Source organism: Cottoperca gobio, chromosome 12 (genome assembly GCF_900634415.1).
Source record: "Cottoperca gobio chromosome 12, fCotGob3.1, whole genome shotgun sequence".
Lineage (NCBI taxonomy): Eukaryota > Metazoa > Chordata > Actinopteri > Perciformes > Bovichtidae > Cottoperca > Cottoperca gobio.
The window spans coordinates 10,081,205-10,101,357 of NC_041366.1; the positions used below are offsets into that span (position 1 = coordinate 10,081,205).

At 38.6% G+C, this 20,153-nt stretch overlaps 1 protein-coding gene across 1 annotated transcript in view; it reads right to left on the reverse strand.

The window, feature by feature from the left end:
- Positions 1-7,150, reverse strand: part of sfswap (splicing factor SWAP) — a 51,247-nt gene extending 44,097 nt beyond the window's left edge. The window contains 3 exon segments of the mRNA XM_029444348.1: positions 2,313-2,444; positions 4,973-5,136; positions 6,791-7,150. Coding sequence (XP_029300208.1) covers positions 2,313-2,444; positions 4,973-5,136; positions 6,791-6,990 — 496 coding nt within the window. The 5' untranslated portion in view covers positions 6,991-7,150.
- Positions 7,151-20,153: the final 13,003 nt, after the last annotated feature.

The window sequence follows — 20,153 nt, forward strand, 5'->3', positions numbered from 1 at the left end:
TGGTGTCTGGAGCTGTGGCAGATGTATTCATACTCTGGACTCAGCTCTACAAACTCTCCAGAGAGGCATCAAGTATGCTTAACTGTCAGGCCACTGGCTGGGACAAAGTGCTTCCAGCTATCGCCACATCAAATATTTAAAGGTGTGTGTGTGTGTGTGTGTGTGTGTGTGTGTGTGTGTGTGTGTGTGTGTGTGTGTGTGTGTCAAGTTGGAAATCGATGTATGACAACCGACCTAGACCAGCGTCAAAACCTGGTTCACAGGTGATATGCAGTCTAAATGTCAAACTTCCTCCCACTAATGGCTAAAATAGTTTTATGCTACAACTTGTTAGGATCCTCACAGTATGGATGTTGAGCTATTGGACTCAATTTCCCATGATCTTTTGTGTTAAGACCCTCCTCCACATCCTGCAACCTGACGTCACCTTTTGCACGTAGGTGTAAAAACTCAGCTGATAAAACCATAACACAGCCATGTGTTCTATCTCCTCCCTCAACAGACCCTCCTGGTGCCACCGCAGCATCGGATGACTTTCTCCTTTAATGGCAGAGGATGCGAGCGTCTTTCCAAAAGAAAACTATTTTAGTAGCCGCGGCTCTCCACAGTCGACTAGCCTTCACAATAGGAGCAACCCGTAGTTAGCAAGGAGCTAACTGTATTCTGCAACATAACAAACGGACTGGTCTCCTCTGATCTGCACCCAATAACACAACCACTCAACTGGCAACACGCCACCACAAAAGAAAACACGTTCATTTTCTTCAACTCAAAGGATTCGCCAGCTAAGCTAAGAGCTGAGAGCTAAGTAGCCTTTCCAGTCATGAACTGAACCTCCACTGGGCACAGTATATTATTTAGTATACATTAACTTCACACGACTAACTAAGCATAGAACTGCTATACTGTTGTAAATGTATGTACATGTGTTGATTAGGTTTTCGTTCACTGAACTGTATTGTGTAATCTGTTGCATTGAGCTACTGAGTAACATCAGGTTGTTTCGCCAAGTGATGTGTTAGTATTGTAAACACAGACAGAGTTGAATGCACACTAACCATCTTCTTAACCCGGCACCATTATCATACACATTATAATCTCGCAATAATTCATAATAACAATAATCTGCCCTTTCAACAAAAGCGACACACACACACACACACACACACACACACACACACACACACACACACACACACACACACACACACACACACACACACACACACACACACACACACACACACACACACACACACACACACACACACACACACACACACACACACACACACACAAAGCTGTCCCCTTGGTTCTACACACGGTTGTGCATGCGGACACAAAGCACGGAGAGACGCTCACGGGACCTCGAACACATTCTATTCTCTCTCTTCCACACACACTCTCACATTCGTGTATATACTCCCTTTTGATTGGTTAGGATTAGATATTGTGTGTTTTGACATTTATTATTAATAAATTGTTTTGCTATTAAATTGCTATTCATATGTTAATTTTGTTTATAGTTATACATGTAATTATAAATCATATTTCCTAATTCATTGTCTAGTATATTTTATGAGACTTTATGAGATTACATTAACTGGCTATCATTTCCCTCAGATTCAGAGCTTGTGATGAGGAGATGGTGCCTCTATTAAGGGGGCTTAATGTAAATTAACTATACTAATTAATATCATTTATAATATTAAATATAATAATAATAATTGTGTCGATGATTATGAATTCCTTACGATAGCCATGTTAATGTCTGTTTGAACTAACGCACCTACTTCATTGTATTGTTATCATCAACCCCTATTTATGATTTTAGAAATATTAATAGGTTTGTTAATATTAATTATTATTAATATTTATTAATAACCAGACTTGCATATACCAGAACCCCGTACATAAGGGTGACACTGGCGTGAGGTGTACCAACAAACTACAGGTCCTCAATAGAAGTTTGTTACAAATAGTTCTAATAAACTTTTATGGTCTCGTTGTGTAATATTGAATTTAATATAAATATGTTTGACACATTCACACGCGTGTGCTCTGTATAAATCTTACTTCAGCAGCCCCCTGGAGAATGTGTGTCTGCAGATGGTCGCATGGATTAGAATAGTTAAAAAAAAGAATTTATGAAATAGATTAGACAGACCTGCTGTGTTCCTCACCACTGTGTTAGCTTTACCACTAAACGCTGCATTGTGGAGCATTGTTCCTACACAACATATGTAAGTATTTGTGTGTTTGTCCAAACAACTCCATATCCATCGGAGGGTTTGTGAGTGATGTGTTCTCACCGGATTCCCTGTTAGCATCCTCCTCCTCAGTGGGCTGAGAGGGATCATAGTAGTCAGCACTGTATTTGAAGGCCACTGCAGTGTAGGTGCCTTCATCGGCCAGAGCCTCACTCAGACGCTTGTACTCCTCCTCTGTGGAAAACAAGAGAAACACACAATGGAGAAACATTTACTACAATTTTTTTAATCAGATCGCAGAAACTGATCATGATATTCTATTTCAATATAACCCTCATTAGGAATGTTATCCATTGTGTGGTACCAAATGTTTGATGACATTTTGATGGCACTTCCAAACCTACAGTATAGTTTTCTTCTTTGGCCTGAATCAGTGGATGAGGTGGTAAAACTTGTAGCATTTTCCCTTTGGTTCACTATCTTTTTATACTGCCTTGAGACCTTTGTTGCATGTCAAACCCCTCTCTCTCCCCCCGTTTCAAGTCTGCCTCTATGCTGTCATTTGTCTAATAAAAGGCGAAAAATGGCACAAAACAAACAAAGCCCACACAGGAAGAAGGTCCTGAAGAAGGTCGCATCCGTCCAAATATCAAGGAGGCAATATTATGCATTACGAGCCCAGATCAGACCGCGACTCATTCCGGCTAGCTGCTAGCAACTGTTGATTTCACTCATCCACATCCCGGTATGTAAATCGCACCTGGTCCTGTTTATTTTAAACTTGCAAAGTGGCCTTTTAGTTGGGTCAGATCACGTTACACACCGAGGCCGTAGAGAACTCTGTATACTTGAAAAAATAGGGTCCTGTAGAAAAAATGTGTTTATACTTTCCAAAGTAAGATATTTTGCTATTGTGACCAAAACGCAGGTTTTCTATTATTGGCATTTATATAGTTATAACTAGATCAAATAGTCTTATTATAACTGACAATAGCCATTATATAGTAAAATAATAATGTTGTTGATGACATATGACGAGCAGATTTTTTTAAAATTATTATTATTATCGCAAGTCCTTGTACAAGCACACTGATCAATAGAAAAGACAGAAAGAGAATAACTTAGAAAGAGAAATATACGTACATGGTTATTTGGCCCCAGACACGAACCCTTTTCTATTGAAATTCATGGCGAACCATATCTTTATTAAAGAAAGCAAGGGCAAAATTGTCACTAAAAATATCAATATTTCTAATGCTTTCCTGCTGTCTCTTACGTGCACAGATGGGTAATAGCCTAAGTGAATGGGGTCAGTCCTACAAATTCAAGGGCAAACTAGCCTGGGGGATGAACCTTCTGCACTGAGTGTGTGACAAAAACCATTAACCGACTCATTCTGTCCTGTCAGTTTGGGCACAAGACACCATATTTCACATAAAACTGTGGCTTATAAATTCAATTACAGTCATTAAGTGTGTCTTTCAGAAGGGTGCTTTCTCATCAAAACAGCCTGTTTCATTATAATGTAAAACGACGAAGATGCAAGCATCCAAGAGTTGAAAGTGATTTCCATAGAAATAGCAGTTGTGGAGCCTACAATCAAAGTCAGTTCTTTTTAAAGAGATGGAAAGCTGAAAGTGCCATAGAAGGGGATGTCACTCTGTTGAAAATTCATCCTGGAAAAAATATGTTGCGAAGAAGCCTCGATTGAAGTGTAAAGCTATTGCTTTTCTGTCTGTACAGACAGGCTTCTCGTTTTGTTGCTAGGTGTTAGTGTGTGGGAAAAGTGTTAAAAGAGGATACCGAGATTAAACATTTTCAGGACATTAATTCAAAAACTGAATGCCTGAGAAGAGAGTAAACATTTGAATTTCAAAAGTAGAGCCAGACATCCGTAATGAAGGCAGAAATAAAAAAACGTGCCAAAGATTTGGGAGCAGGAAGTATGAGACACATGGACATGTACAAGGAGACTGAGATATAGACAAACATACATACAACTCAAAAGGACTAGGGTTAGGGTTAGTATGTGAATGCATGCACAAACATACTTATAAACATTATGCATATAGACACATAATGACAGATAGGGAACATACACACATTCACTTACGCAACACATCAAATGAGTGTAATATGATGGAAATATTGTAATTTTTGTGTGATCATGAATCTCACTATTTATAAAGCGATTCACTTATTATTTTGTATTGATGTACTTTTGGGGAAGATGAGGTCACCGTTTTCTTTAGTAGAAAGGTCTAACCAGGGACAAGGGTCGCAAATTAGCCTTGGCTAGAAACACTACATGCAGCACATCTGTTTCAAGTTATTGTAAAATATATATATTTTTTTAATGATAATGAAAGTAGCAACATATGCCCGTGTTTACTATCATATGCCACTGAAACAACAGAGGGATATGTTGCAGCACTTTACCAAGCCTTTAGGCATAATTCTTCTTGCTATGTTTTAACTAGAAGTCCTTCCATTCTGTTTATTTGAATGGTTAATGAATAGTATGAATACATATTTTTTTATAAAAGTATATTATACAGAGTAAACAGCAATGACTGATGAATGATAGGCCCACAAAAATACCCAAAGGATTACGACATCCTCTGCAAGCTAGCTGCCTTTATTACATGTGAACAACCATGAATACTTCAGGAAATGAAAGCAGATGTATAATTAAATATTATCCAGCGTGACCCATTAACAGCAGATTAAGATGTGTCATCGTGAACTAGCAGCCTGCCCACCTTGTCTGGCCTCCTCCTCCAGCAGGTCAGTGTGCAGGGCCAGGTACCTCTCCTCATCGCACAGCGCCTCAATCCTGGCCTCCTCCTCCGACAGCTGGTAGGATGTATTCCATGACCCGCTGTCATACTCTGAAAGGTCATGTAAATGACCACGCCCATCGTATCTGTTGGGTGATAACCGGGATTAGAGAGGGAAGTCGACAAAGCCTTTTATACACAAAATGGACCTACTTACCAAGGAAGGGGGGACCTAAAACCCAACATTTACATAACAAATGTTCTACCTCTGTAAGTCTGTAATGAGGGAGTATACTTGTAAAATACTTAAAAGGGGAAAGTTTCTCAAAATACAGACAACACAATAATGCACTAATTAAGTCCTCGGGCTTAATTGTCGATAGTGCTCTTAAGATACCTAGCAAGCTTTCTGCTGCTATTTCCTTCTTGGACAAGACTTACAAACCAACAACCCTACATCAAAAGGAAAAACAAAAGAGAAACAAACAAAGCAACTCGCCTCTTACCTTACAGGGTTCAATTCCCCCCTGTAACACTCATCATTACTTCTACATCTGCAAAGAGAGTTACATTCACACAAACCCGAGCACATAAATACCTATCCGTAAGAACCCAAATGGACGACATTTTCCAGGGTTCGTCCCTCTACGCCACTTCTCAGTTGCAGTTTCTTCATGAAGACAAAGAAATGGGGTGCTGTAGTTGGCATTCGGGGTTTGGCAGGACCCTTAGCTTACCTTGCTGGGGAAAAAACTGGGTTATGTGATAAAGACACACATACAGAGGCTGTACAAATGAAAGACAAGTTGGGCCACTGTAGATCAAGGTGATTCAAAAGAATAAATGCTCTATATTAAGGTTAGACTACTGTTGTAGGTAAGTAGATGTTCTGGATTGAGGTTGTAATAAAACAGCAATATTTTGTAGAAGATCTGTACGCACTTTTAAAGCTTTTGTTAGTTAGTCGAACCCAACTGCTTCACATAGGCATTGTGATATTTTGAATCACCTTAACTGCTGCAACTTTAGTCTTGGTTAGAATTTGCTCTGGCCTTGTGGATTTTAGCACCACATAATAAAAACCCAAGTCATTTGCTTTCTTTACACATTGGCATGTTCTGCTAAACTTAATTGGAAAAGGACAGAAAGAAGGAAACATCTTCTGTGTTATACTCCATTTTGACAGACATTTTAGTAAAGGTTTCCAGAGGAAATTCTCCCAACATGTCAAGATGCAAAGCCCACCTAAAAGCTAACATGTGCAGTCTTAAAAGGTTATGAAATTAAAATATCTTCGTTTTTGTCTCCAAAATACATGGCATTGCCAGTTTAGGAGCTACACAGCACAAACTAATGCAGTTAAGAAAAACTCTGCAAAAAAAACTTCATGAAGGTTACTACGTTTCCTTTTTGTTTTAACGGTTTTACAGTAATGTTAACTAAGCCTTGTCCACGACATTTGTAATAATGGTGTATTACACTGCAGAAGTTTTAGCTGGTGTGACTAATAAATTGGCAACTAAGTGTATATTGATAGTTCAGCATCATGGCTAATGTTAGCAAACACTATCAGGGATTTGCATCTTCACATGTTATTCTAGAAACTTCAGATATATTTGTAGTCAGTTCAGGACATCCAAAAACAAGTTAGCAAGCAAGAAATAAAACATTGGTCGCCAGTTGCAGGTATTTCCAAGCTTCTGCAAGACAAACTCCAAGTGGTCCCTTGCATTTTGAAACAGGCTAACGGACAGGATAGATGGTTAGCATAATGTTTCGGTCTAAGTTTGTTCAACCGACCTATCAATCATGATGCTCTTGTCCCCCATCCATGGAATAAGATGTTTTCCATTTTCGTGGTAAAGGGCCCTTTCGTCGTCTGGAAACAGTTTGCAGGCATAGCCGAACACCAAGAGGTCGGCATATTTATCACTGTCACTGACGTCCTTCTTCACCGGTTTGTTGTTGTGGTCCTTCTTTGCCGCTCCACGACGATACATCCCCCAATTACTCGTGAAAACAAATTGACTAGCGAGATAAAATAGCAATGACAGTATAGTGATAGATTTCTGCGAACCAAATAGCTTTCATGTAGTCCAAATGTTACGATAATCCGTGGTGTTATACCCCAAAACAAAATTCTACGTGCCGTCGGTCGCCATGTTGGAAAGCAAGTAAATGAAACTGTATCCGGTGAGGTCTGCACTTTTTCGACAGTTTTACCGCTATGTGAAATATTAACATCTACAAGTAACTTTGTTTATTATTATTATTATTATTATTATTATTATTATTATTATTATTATTATTATTATTATTATTATTATTATTATTATTTGTACAGTCGTAGGGTTTTAGTCAAAAATACAAATTATATATATAAAAAGACTACACTAACAAAAATACGACTTATATATAGCTATATAATATATATATATATATACGAGTCGTATTTTTGTTAGTGTAGTCTTTTTTTACATCTGTCGAATGTGCTGGTGGGAAATGAACCCACACTGTGCTGTTACAGGGGAACTGAACTAATCAAGCAACCCACATTCCAATGAGTTTGAGGCCACATTTCAACATCTGTAGTGTAAATCTGTACATAAATACGAAGCTTTGGGTTTCAATCAGAACACGCTTAATAGGCATTAGGTATACCTAGCCGGCAGTGAAGTGATGAAAAAATGTAGACTACTTATATTAGTAGGCCTATTGTTTTTAAATGTTATAACGAGTTTACTGCATAGGCAACTACATAATTGATTTTATATGTGTTTATTTGGAATTTTCCAAACCTCCAGGACAGGCAACAATTTTTGGAAAAAGCTAATGGTCAATGTTGGAACTGCTGATCATGTCACACCTAAAGTTGGCACAGAGTGACATTTCAAGATAAGGGTCAAAGTAGAATTCATTATCATTGTTGGCATAGCACCATATAAGGGATTTTAATTGGAGTTGATAGACTTCCATGTTTCAAAACCTCATTAAAACATCCTTGTTTTTTCTATCTTCCAGGCAGTATGATATCTATTCATGTCAGCGGGCTATGTCAACATGCTGACACCAGGTAATATCAGGTAATATTGTAAACCGTTTAACATGTTTTAGTTATCATAAATAGATCAAATATATAAAGAGACAATTCTCCTTTTCTTGAGTCTTGAACATGTTGATGCCCCTGCTTTTGAGGCCATGTGTTTAGGTTGACTACCACCTCCATGGTGGAGTACAAAGTGTCTTTAGATCATAAACGGTACTCTTCCATCCTTAGTTGGGCAGATTATTTCAGCATTGGATAGGTGATGTGCACTGAAGAGAGGGCTAATCAGCGAGTGCAATGGACTGGTACTTTTTCTGACTATTGAAGAGCAGGGAAAAGCTTGGAAACGAGTGCAAACTGTAATTTTTAGACAAGAGGAGCCAAGAGTGTATAGAGAAATACTGACCTTAATAGCAGACGATCGGTAGATTTTATGATTGTTTTCAGATGCAGAAGACGTCTGAAGAAAATTTGGATCTAGATTTGTTTGGATTGTAATTGAGTTGTGTCCCTAAATTGGAATAAACAATCGAGTTTCATTTCAGTTGTATTTTTAGACATGGAAACTAAGATCAATAGTGGAAAACATTTTAAGCCTTACCAATTCTGTCCATGTCCTTTTCAAGCATGCAACTGTACCAATAATCTTTTACACAAATCTGGCAGGGCACATGGTGGAACTGAAGCAGTCACTGTCTTTTGTTTTCTCTGATGAATGCAATGTAGCCAACAATATTTGGGAATGAATAGCACAGTGGAGAAGACTTGTGTAAACCGGTTTCTAAATATGATTTTAATGGACTTATTGTTCATCTTCTCATTGCTCACTTTATTTTGTAACCTATGCCAAGGAGGTTGTTTTTTGGTTCGGTTTGTTTGGATTTAGGATTATGGAAAAATTGCTGACCCGATTTTCATGAAAAGTCGGAACAACAACTCGGAATGAGATCTCAAGGTGTAATTTAAATGCTCTGAGCAATAAAATAAAACACATCTCATGTTTTATCCACATTACGACTTAAAGCTCATGAACACATCAAAGTCGGAAGAATGACTTCCCAACTCGGGGAAATTATGCATTTAGTGCACTCTCTAACTGCCATTCTTGTTTACGTCTTGAAATGCTTTTCATCAGCAACAGCTCCTGACCTACACAGCCAAAGGATGTGTGACGGAGGAGAGGTCTGAATAAGTGTTCACATGAATAACAATCCCAGTTAATAAAGGTAGAATGTATGAAAGTACTACATGCATATTATATACATTTACAAAACACTCAAGATTCATTTTCATTGAGGGCGAGTAAGGTCAATTATTATGCTCATTAAAATAAATTGAATAATATGATTCCTTATAACCTGTCACTGCAAACAAAGCACAAAAATAAATCTTTAATTGACTATTGATTTGTCTCACTCCCCATTCTGGTCTGTTGTCTAAGTGAATGTGATATGTACTTACACTCAAGGTGAATTCAGATCAGTTGTCTGAACCGAGTGGCAATTCAGCTTAGTTTGTAGCCAGAGTATACATCAGCATACTAAATGTATAACATGTTATATTTAAAGTGAGCCAATGGCTATACACTTCCGTAAAGACGCTCATTTGTTGGAGTAGTGCTTCAAAAAGCATATCAGCCACAAGGAAGACACTCGCTCGACTGAATTGTGCACTTTCCTCACACAGTGTGTGAATAAATAATGAAAATTGCAGGGGGAAAAGCAGTTTTCTTATTTTTTTTTCTCATTTAAAGAACCACTTCAGCACACAAAGTGGTGATATCACTGACGACTTCATCCACATTTATGAGGATTACAGCAGGTTAAAAATAATTTCAGGTGTCATTTACTGTGGAGGTGAACTGGAGAGTTACCCCCGTCATTTCAATGGTCATAGCTCAAGAACACCTTAAACTTGACCTGTTTTGGGTTTTAGTACAAGCATTAAAGACATCCAAAGAGAGAGAGAGAGAGAGAGAGAGAGAGAGAGAGAGAGAGAGAGAGGGAGAGAGAGAGAGGAGCAGGGAGATTTTTTAAACTCGAGGAAGTGCAGTGGGTTCGGATGCGGAGAATCCAAATGGTCTGTCAACAAGTGCAGAGAAGCCTAGAAAGTAAATGAGTTTGTGTTGAGCTAAACAAGCTCAGAGAATTGTACCTTGACATCTGCACACACACAGATTATTATACTATAATTAGTGTTTGTATGCATGCACACAAACAATAGTGCTATTTAATGTCAAAATATTCATTGCATAAAACCTGAATAAGCCTAATGAAGTAGCCAATACAGCTGAGCTGGTTTTCTGCACAAAGGAGATAGAGAAGATCGGCTTTGTAGCCCTTGCAGCTTTTTATCTCACCCTTCTATTATTTACAACCCCCACAGTGTTTTGTTAAAACTTGTCCATAGGTTCAGAGTAACACAATCCTGAAAGCAAAGTGTAAAACAAGTAGGACAAAGAGCAAGAGAAGCAGAAAGCAGCAAAGAATCCAGAAAATGTTTTGTTTAGTGCTGCAGTGGAAACAGTTGTGTGTCTTGTACAAATACACAATGGATATTTTTGTTTGTTATGAAATATTTGTGTGTAACTAGAATATAGGACATGCAGTTACATAGGCTAAGTTAACCCTGTGGTTGTTCGGAGTTGTTGACAAGTGGACCCAAACGCAGAACACAAAACAGAAAGCAGGTACAATGTAACAGGTTTATTGCAAGAGTTACTGAAGCTGACCAAGGTGAGTGAATGGCTGGAAAATGGCAGGAAAGAGAGGGGGGAATGGAGAGTAGCTAGTCAGCGTGGCAGCAGAGAAAGCAAAGGGAATAAGTTGGCAAGCAGGCAGTCGAGCAAATAGGATTCCTGGAGTGCAGGGAACAAACAAGCATTAGACGAGGAAACAAATACACGAGTAGAATCTACTAGAGTCACTGGAGTAGGGGCCTAAGCATAGCATTGAGACTGGAACAAAGGGGCTCCCACATAGAGTCCTTAACAGCAGCCCGGATTCAACCAGTAGCCCTTCTGCTGCATGCCATCCCCTCTCTCTATTTCCCCTTTAGCTGTCTATCTTCTGCTGTACTATCTATCATAGGCAACAACCAAAAAGTCCCAAAAATAATCTGGCAATGTGTGAAACGAAAGCCCGGGCTGATGCACTGTGGGTTCATGAGCTGATTGTCACCAGGTGTGGGGTGATCCAGGAGAGGTGATCAGCTGATTGCAAGCAGGTGTGTTGGTAGGCTGGGTCCAGCAGGACAGGAATTAGACACACACATACACACACATACACACACCCACAAACACACACACATACACGCACACACAGATGGGAAGATTGCACGTTGATATTATTGATTAAATGTCATTGCAATGGTGCACATCTTACTCATCCCATGATTGTAAGACCCGTGAAGTAAATGTGGACATACCGTTCTTAGTGATTTATGGATTTTGTTTTACCTGCTTTGAAGGCATGGTTTAGTTTTTTTATTTATTGTTTTATTTGGCAGGAACAGTGCATATTAACAAAAATTGCTGTAAATACAACAGAGCTAGCCAAAATACTGTTGATGCAGCAGTTATATAAACTGATTAATATAGTTAGTAAAGAAATTGATTAGGTAGTGTACATATAAAGGACATCATTAAGATACATTGTCAGGCTCTAATTACAACATGCAAAACATAAAATTGGGAATAGTAATGTTAATAGACATATGCACTATACAAGACAACATTGTGCTACATTAATAGGTAACAATTACAGTCCACAGACATAAGAAGTTACCTGTATATAAATAGAGTTCCATTATTGTGCAGCATTAACAGAGAACACAGTCTAAAAGCAAGTATGTATGTATACTCTGCCATGCTTTCTACTGTATCTGTTTACATTTTGTTTTTTTAAATAACCCCACAAGACCAGGTTTTAATATTACACATATCCGTGTAACTTTTCAAAGTTGAAAGTGAATGGTAAATATGAGTGTATTTATTGAGCACTTTTATCCAAAGCCTCTCATTCTCCATTCACACACACTCACACATTGTTGGCAGCAATCTGCCATTCAAGCACTGGCTACATTCTAACCTGTTGAAATATATCCAATCACCACTTCAGCATTGAGACTAGGTGGCAGGTGAATGGTGCTTCCTGTCCCATGGGCTAACAGCACACCTCTGTATCCTCTACAGTTTCCTTTTGCAAGGATATGCATCATTTATATGGTATCTGAAGTGGGCCTCTGTATACATTCACACAGTGCATTAAAACCCCAATGGATTAAAGCATCAACTCTTCAGTATAGGTAAATTACACAAAATGTATTTGTGGAGGATCTTAAAAAGTAATTTACTCCATTCTGTCTTGATAAACCCTATGGTACAGTTCAAAGGGAGCTATTATAGCAAGATTTCTGGACTCAGCCAAGTGCCTGTTCTTTATAGTCAGTCTACAGAGCTTCAATAACAAGGCTTTGCTGTGAGTCAACGCTGAGGAACTGGGAATGCAATTTAATAAAAATATTCTCTTTACAGTTCTTTATATTTATCAAAAGATGCAGTCAAAGGACCACTGCATTGTCCAAATGTATTATTCTGCCACTTGCTGTTAAATACTTACAGCTGGAGAATATATCTAAACAATGGTATTAATGTTTCATTTCACAACCTAATGCTTCAGTAATCAGCTCTCAGAATTAGGGCATTAGACTGCAGCAACAACATGGAAAATTTTGAATGCTCTTAGTCTTTGATCTTGCTGAGTAGTCCTCCTCTGAGAGGATTAAAGTGTCATATTAGATAGATTTGCATCTGCAGAGAATAATATAAATCTTCCAATTCCCCACAGTGATATCTATAACCGACTGTATGACAGCGTGAATGAAAAATGCAAATCCCTCCACATTTAGACACTTAGTTTTTTCTTGTTTTGCTTGGCACAGCTTGTCAAAACTCAATTGGGTGACGGGAAAGAAAAATCTACGGCCTTGCATAAAAAGGTTGTATATGAAAATTGAATTTATTGTTGCAGCAAAGCGCATCCATGCATTGAACAATTTCTTATGACTAAGCATGCTTTGTTTTACCTACGCGGTGATCATAGCCGACTGCTGGAAGCACAGTCTGCTCTTCTCCGTCTTGAACAGTCGGATTTCATTTCAGTCAACGCTATTAGAAATGATCCTTTGTCTCTCCTGATCACCTGTTTTATGCAGTATCACACCAATAGAAGATACCAGACATGTCTCATGCGCTACTTAAGGGTCAAGGGTCGTGTTATCAATCCAGGTGATCCCTTCTATGAGTGACAGGTTGGACAGGACATGGGGCAGCAAGGAATAAATGTCTTGATGCGGCACCTGTCACTTTACTGTAGGAGCAAGACGAGTCTGCCATCCCCCTTGTTAGCAAAATTACCGAAATGCACCCTTGCTGACCTGCCATCCTCCTTCTTCATTCCCCAGTAGCAGAGAGTTTGCAGGGGCAAAGGGGTTGTTTAGTTGAATATGTTAGTCTAGCCTGCCTGACTCATTGATCCTCTATCTGACTGAGATTTGTGCAAGTTAGAATGTATGGCCCCAACGATGGCTCTGAAATATCAGCAGCCTTTAGACCATGACACACCAAACTGACAGCAAAAAACTAGCATTCGACTAATGGCGCCTGTATCTGGGCCAAAAGGTGCACTTGAATACACCGTAAAGACTACATCAAACGGCCAACTAGCACAATCGTTTTTCCCCTGCATGAAAGGAAATATCTCTCCATACCAGCAGGTGACATTAGTCTGTATTGGTCTTTCAAAAATGGAAACAGGAAGACCTAAGAATGCAGAAATACAAACCGTTGTTGTTATACATACATGAAACAAAGCAGCTGGTCTCTCCTGAATCTTGCTGATCTTTTGGTCCTCCGTTGTTTCATTGCAGATGACAATGACGTTGTAAAAGATATTTGTTTATTGGAATGACGATGAATGATGAGATGAAGATGACAGATGAGAAGAACAGTCTGTGTGTCCCCTCTCGACTTTAGTCGTTTGCTTGCTTTCCTCACTTCCGTTTCTTTTCTCGGGCACTAATTTGCTTGAGCCGAACAGCCAATCGGAATTATTTTTCTCCCTGAAAGGTTCCACTCCCGATTAAACATGCTCATTTGGCCAAAAAGCTGCCGACAAGGGCCAATTGGTGCCAACGTTGCGGGACACCTCGAAAAACGAGGGTAACACACACTCACCGACGGCCTGACATCCCTGGTGAGTCTGCGCCTTTATTGTGCTGTATATTGATAAATCCATGGCGCTGTACTGTGCAGAAGTAGCAGATGGATATGTAATTGCGATTTCTTTCTCTGAGTCACGCACGTTTTGTCTGTTTCGTCTGGGATCTTGGACTAGCGGTTTGCTCGTCGCAGGTAAACGAAACAAGCTGTGTCCGTTCCCCCTGTTAAAAATGAACAAATGGCCTACTGATTGTACTGCGGAGGCAAGTGGATTTATTGGATTATTCAGAGGCTTAATGGGACCCCGGGGCTCTTATCAGTATTTCACACAGAGCCAACCCATGAAAGTGGGGTTAAACAAAGTATGAAATTAATGTATGAATATTTATGTCCCTCTCAAATGAGGCCCTGCTAATCCATCAGGACTTTTTTGTGTGAATAGTGCAAATGAGATATTTTGAGCTTGGTACCTTTAGCGCTGTTTATCTGCTTTCTTCACAATATCTGGTATGATTAATGTAGTGATTAAGTCTTACCCAAGAAAGATTTGAGCTTTTATTAGCCACGTAGGTCTGTCATTAAGGTGTTTATGATTTGTCTTCAAGTGATTCACGGTGTACATAAACACAGAAATTCCAGCGAGTGCCCGTGTGCACAGACATAATGAGAAGATGAAAAACGAGAAAGATGAGAAGCTTCTCGAGAGGATGAATCAATATCTTGCACCTTAGGTCTGTGTTTTTGTTTTTGTGTGTTTAGACAGTCAACACAATCATCCATATGCACATACTATGCTATACCTTATACACATATTTAGCATTTCAGCAGAATGACATGCAGTCTGGCTGCAGAAAGGAAAATGACATGCGTTCCGAGGGAAGAGTAATAGGTATATATTAAATATGTTCCATATGTGATCTCTGTTGTGATTAGGTTAATGTGGCTTGAAGGGAAAATGTGACACATTGAATGATAGTCTCGCTCTTATTCACCAAGGTAATTGTCAGATTACACACAGGGTGTGTGTTTATTTGATTCATGTGGCTGTGGGTTAACCTTGTAAATTGATATGTTCCTGTTGGTGTAGGTATTTTATATTTTCTCATTTATTTTTCACAATCCCTTAAATCAGACTTGTCCTACATTTCTCTGTAAATTTCTGTGTACGTCTCTTTTTCTCCAAGTTTATGTCTTTCATCTCAAACTTTCCAGCTTAAAGAAGAACTTTGTATTCATTTTGTTAAAAAAAAAGTGAATACATTAATAATGTTATAGAAGTTTCTACTTGCTAATTGGATTCTCAGCAGAGAATCAGGTAATCTTTGAAACATGAGGCTCAGTATCCATTGTCATCCAGTTCTATTCATTTTATCAACCAATATTTGCACTTCAATTCATTCATGGAAGGATGTAGTTTATGGATTGGGCAAGGAATCCTAAGTAATGCTTTTGTCAATAGATATAAATTATACACTAAAATAAAAAGAGCTATCATTGCCTTCCGGACTTCTGCACTTTGAGTTCCTGTCTCTGGCTCAGAATGATCCATTCTTCACAGTCAAAATCATTTAGATACATCAATTTAATCCAGATTGTCTTTTACTAGACAGCAGATCTTAAACATGAACTTTAAAGTTTTATTTTGGGAGTAATCAAAACTTATTATTTAGAGGTAACATTTAAATAATCAAAGGAAGCTTTCTTTCAACAAAATGACCTTTTCCTGTGGCCTTTTCCCATGAGTAATTGAAATACTATGTGACAGTAGCTCTTGGTAGGATCGAATTAGTCCGTAGTAAAGCCCCTTTTATCCTGACCACTGTCTCAGAATATATATATATATGCCTCCATGAAGCCCAGGCTTGGCATTTCACTCGCTGAGAAGCAAGTCCAAGGAATTTAATCACAGGAAGGATCTGTGACTGCAAACACCTCATTTGACACTGATCACAGAGCAGGCAACTGAGGAAAACGTTTCCCCATTTTGAGTTCAAGTTGGATGGAAGTCATTTCTATCTAAAGATGGCAATCTCAGTCAATTGGTTGGTTGGTCTATCAGTCTACTACTTTGGTCTGGGTTGAAATATCTCAACAACTATTTGACGGATTACCAGGACATTTTGTGCAAAAATGCATAGTCCCCAGAGAGAGGGTAAAGCCTACTGACTTTTCGAGTAGTACCACCAGCCAAACATATTTGTCTTAATTTTGGAGATTATAAAATGATTTTGCTTTGTTAGGGATTGGGCTGTGGGAGTTCTCCAGTTATTTTGTATCAATAATTATTTTGCTAGTAACAGCCATAACCTCCACGTCCTCAACCGCACTGCATACATACAGTATGTCCATCTCTTTATATTGCGAGTTATTGTTAAAATGTTAAAGAATTTGGGAATAATTACGTCTGTAATATATAATCAATCTTCGGACAATATTGTTTTTTCATCCTATAGAAACAGAGATGCAGAATAGCAGAAAGAGAACAAGAAAGGAAAATAAACGTTCTGTCTCTGTTGCTTCTGCCAAAAAACTATTTTTGTAAGTAGAAAATTGCAGAGAAAAAAATATAGGTGGAGAGACAGACAGAGAATTCAAAAGATGATCACCAGACTGGGACAGCCAGCAGACAGATAGTGGCGGAAACTGTGAGCCGTTCCCTGAGCAAATGATAAATAGGACAATTCAGTGGCACTGACTGGGCTGTGGTCAGTGCACTGCAAAGGGCTCATCCTTCATCGTGGCCTTGTTGGAGTCTAATGGAATGACAGCCTGACAGTCTGTGATCGAGAGAGCACTGGAGGGCAGAATGGTGGTATATTTCAAATACTGGACATGATTCAATCATTCAGTTTACATCTTAATCACCTTATGTAAGTAAATCACTGTGTGATGACCTGCTGTGGCGGACACATAGTGGCAACAATACTGCTGAGTGGGAAAGCAAGGTAACCAAATTAGAAGGTAGATCTTCTATTAGTTTTGACATCTACAGTACAGTACATTGTTGAGTGGTTAAGAAATGCTTAATGTGTTAAGTTCTGTGATTTGTTGTCACAGTCAAAGACATATTCAAGACATATAGATGATCAAAATGCTCTAGGACCACAGTTATTGTACATACAAGTATTACAACCAAACAAGGGTTTTAAGGTTTGTGAGTAATGAGTCTGCAAGAGCAGACAAAAGTTTGAACAATGCTGCTTTTTTGAAGTGATTTCTGTATTTGTGTTTTGTCTGTGCTTCTTTTCACTGCTTGGACGAGGCCTTGGTGGAAAAAAAGGTAACGCCAGATAATTATACACGCCAATTTGAATTTGAATGGGAATGGGGACCGCCGTCATAGAAAATGCTATTGTCCAGTAATTTTGATCAAAACACATCCGCACAATCTTGCTGATACAGAAAAGCAGAGATTTTGAGTCTGACACAATTTCTACAACAGGGTGATGCTGAGTAAAGTAAGATTTGGTTTTCCTATAAAGTAAGCATGCCTTATACAGAATACCGTGTGAATGTCCACATAACACATGCCCACGATAACAGTGATTACGCCTGTCTTCCAACCACTTAACATCTTTCACTCTCTCATGATGATGATAATCATCATACTGAACTGCCTTTTTGTTTTACTTCACTCATATAGCCTGAATTTGTGTTCATATTAGCTGAGTTCTTGTTTTGTTTTGCCAAAACTAATTAGAAGAGAGTGATTTCAGTTGACACAAAAGCTCTGGTAACGGTTTCTATAGTTGAATAGCTGTGTTAATTCCATCCAGATTTGTTGCCATTTTTCTGACACTATTTTTCATAAATATAAACTCCAGACCCACGGCTTAATTTGTGCATAAAAACAAAAATAATAACAGCTAAGAAAGTAAGCGTTTGTGCTGAGAAAGGGCAGGTCACATATGCGCAAAATTACCATTCACTTCCCTTCCATTATATGCAGGTGAGGAGGCGAAAAGACATTTGCTTGGTGCTGCAAATTTGTAACTTTGCTTCGCGTGAGCAGGTGATGGTCACTCACCTACATTGTCGCACGTGTGATTGTGCCATGGTGAATTGATTATGGCTAAATTAGTGGGTGAGGTACTGTCCATAGTAATGAAAACAGAGCAGACAGATAAGTCAAGCCACATTTGAATTTGAGATAAAGGCGGCAATTCAGAGGTGTGGAACCAGCTTTGTGAGGTAGCATTTGCCTGTCTGGAAGAGCCAAAGGTCAGTGTTTCTTCAAAAGCAACTATTTTGCAGTAAACACAGCCAAAACAGACAAAGTCCAATCCCTCATGAGTAACAAAAAAACGCTAGTAAAGGTTTTTGAGATCTCCATTAACAACTCATGCTCGTTAATAGACTGAAACAGTGCACAACCACAGAAGGTAACGCCAGTTGGACCCAATAGAAAAGAGCACTACACTTCCTCTGAGGGCACAGAAAGACTGAAAGAAACATTGTCCTCCACAAACAACTCTAGATTGCAACCTGTTGAAGTTGTCATGGAAAATGATTTATTGTCCTGCATCCACACTCTATTACACTGTTTATATAAAGCAGCCACCGGTGTCTCTGCACAGCTGCGGCTGAAGGGAATATTTTTCTAAATAATTAATTTTTACCACTTTGGTTTGACTCCCTTTGACAGGCTTGAGAGCTTGTTTTGTACAAGTGTAAACGAATAAAAAGAGAGAACTATTTAATGGCTGCATTGTATCTTTACAAATCATATATAAGATCCTATTCAGAACCAATCAATTGAAAGCCAATTGTTGTGTCCAGTGTGTCTTTATCCCTCTCCACTTCTTTTTGTTGTAATCCTATAGAGCAAGTAAGCTTGGTGTCTTGATAATTTATTACTCAATACGTCTCATTCAAACCCGTCTGTTCAACAAAGATACTTTGCTATACATGATCCTTTCTTCAATTGGTCGCTGTAATTTGTTGTTCCCCAAAATGCATCTGAAATGGGAGCATGGATTGATCGTTCTTCATTTACTTTTCCATCAATAATGTTCATAAAACACTTATCACTGATTGGACTTTGATTGATTTATTGAATTTAGCTGGCCCTTACATTACACTGATTGACCAAAGGCCATCAAAGAGGAAAACTGGAAGAAAAAAACTACTAATTCTAATATTCAGTTGTAGTAAAAGGTACCATTTGAAGTTTTCTTGGAAACAAACAAAAGTTATGTTATGCATTGAATGCATCTCCTTCCTCATTTGCAAAGCTGACATTTGAAAGTACTCACTAACTTCTTTTCTGCGTTTCTTGGCACCTGGCACCTGTAGATTAGTGGAATAGTGAGATACCATGGGCAGAACTGTGAATTGTGTCACCCATGTGCACATGCTCGTTCATGTGCACATGCTCGTTCATATGCGTCCTCATTCATCTGCATGACATAAACAAAACAGAGATTCACTGCTCCATACCGCTACTAGAGATAAACATCTCCAAAGGGTACTTTTGAAAGTATATAGTAGATATTTGGACCACTTGGCAAAGCGTTGTTTTAGGAATGAGGAGTTACATGATACACATTTCAGTTGACCGAGTGGGCATATTGCTCGTCAACAGTAATGACTCTCAAAGTATTTTAATTGGCCAATAAAAGGAGAGGAACAAGACTGCAAGCTGATGTAAACACAGCAGGTTTTAAAATAAATAAAAAGGCTTTACAAATGTTTTATGAGGTAAGACATGAATTAAACGTCATTAAGCCTCAACGATACACACTAAGTTTTGGTTGGAAATTCTAACAAAACTACGATCCAAATTGCCTCATCATTAGCCACTGCAACCTTTTTTTTATTACTTGTACTTGTCTGACTACAAAGTTGCCTGTTTGTTTGTGTCGCTGCTTTGTGAAAGCAGTTATCATAATATTTAT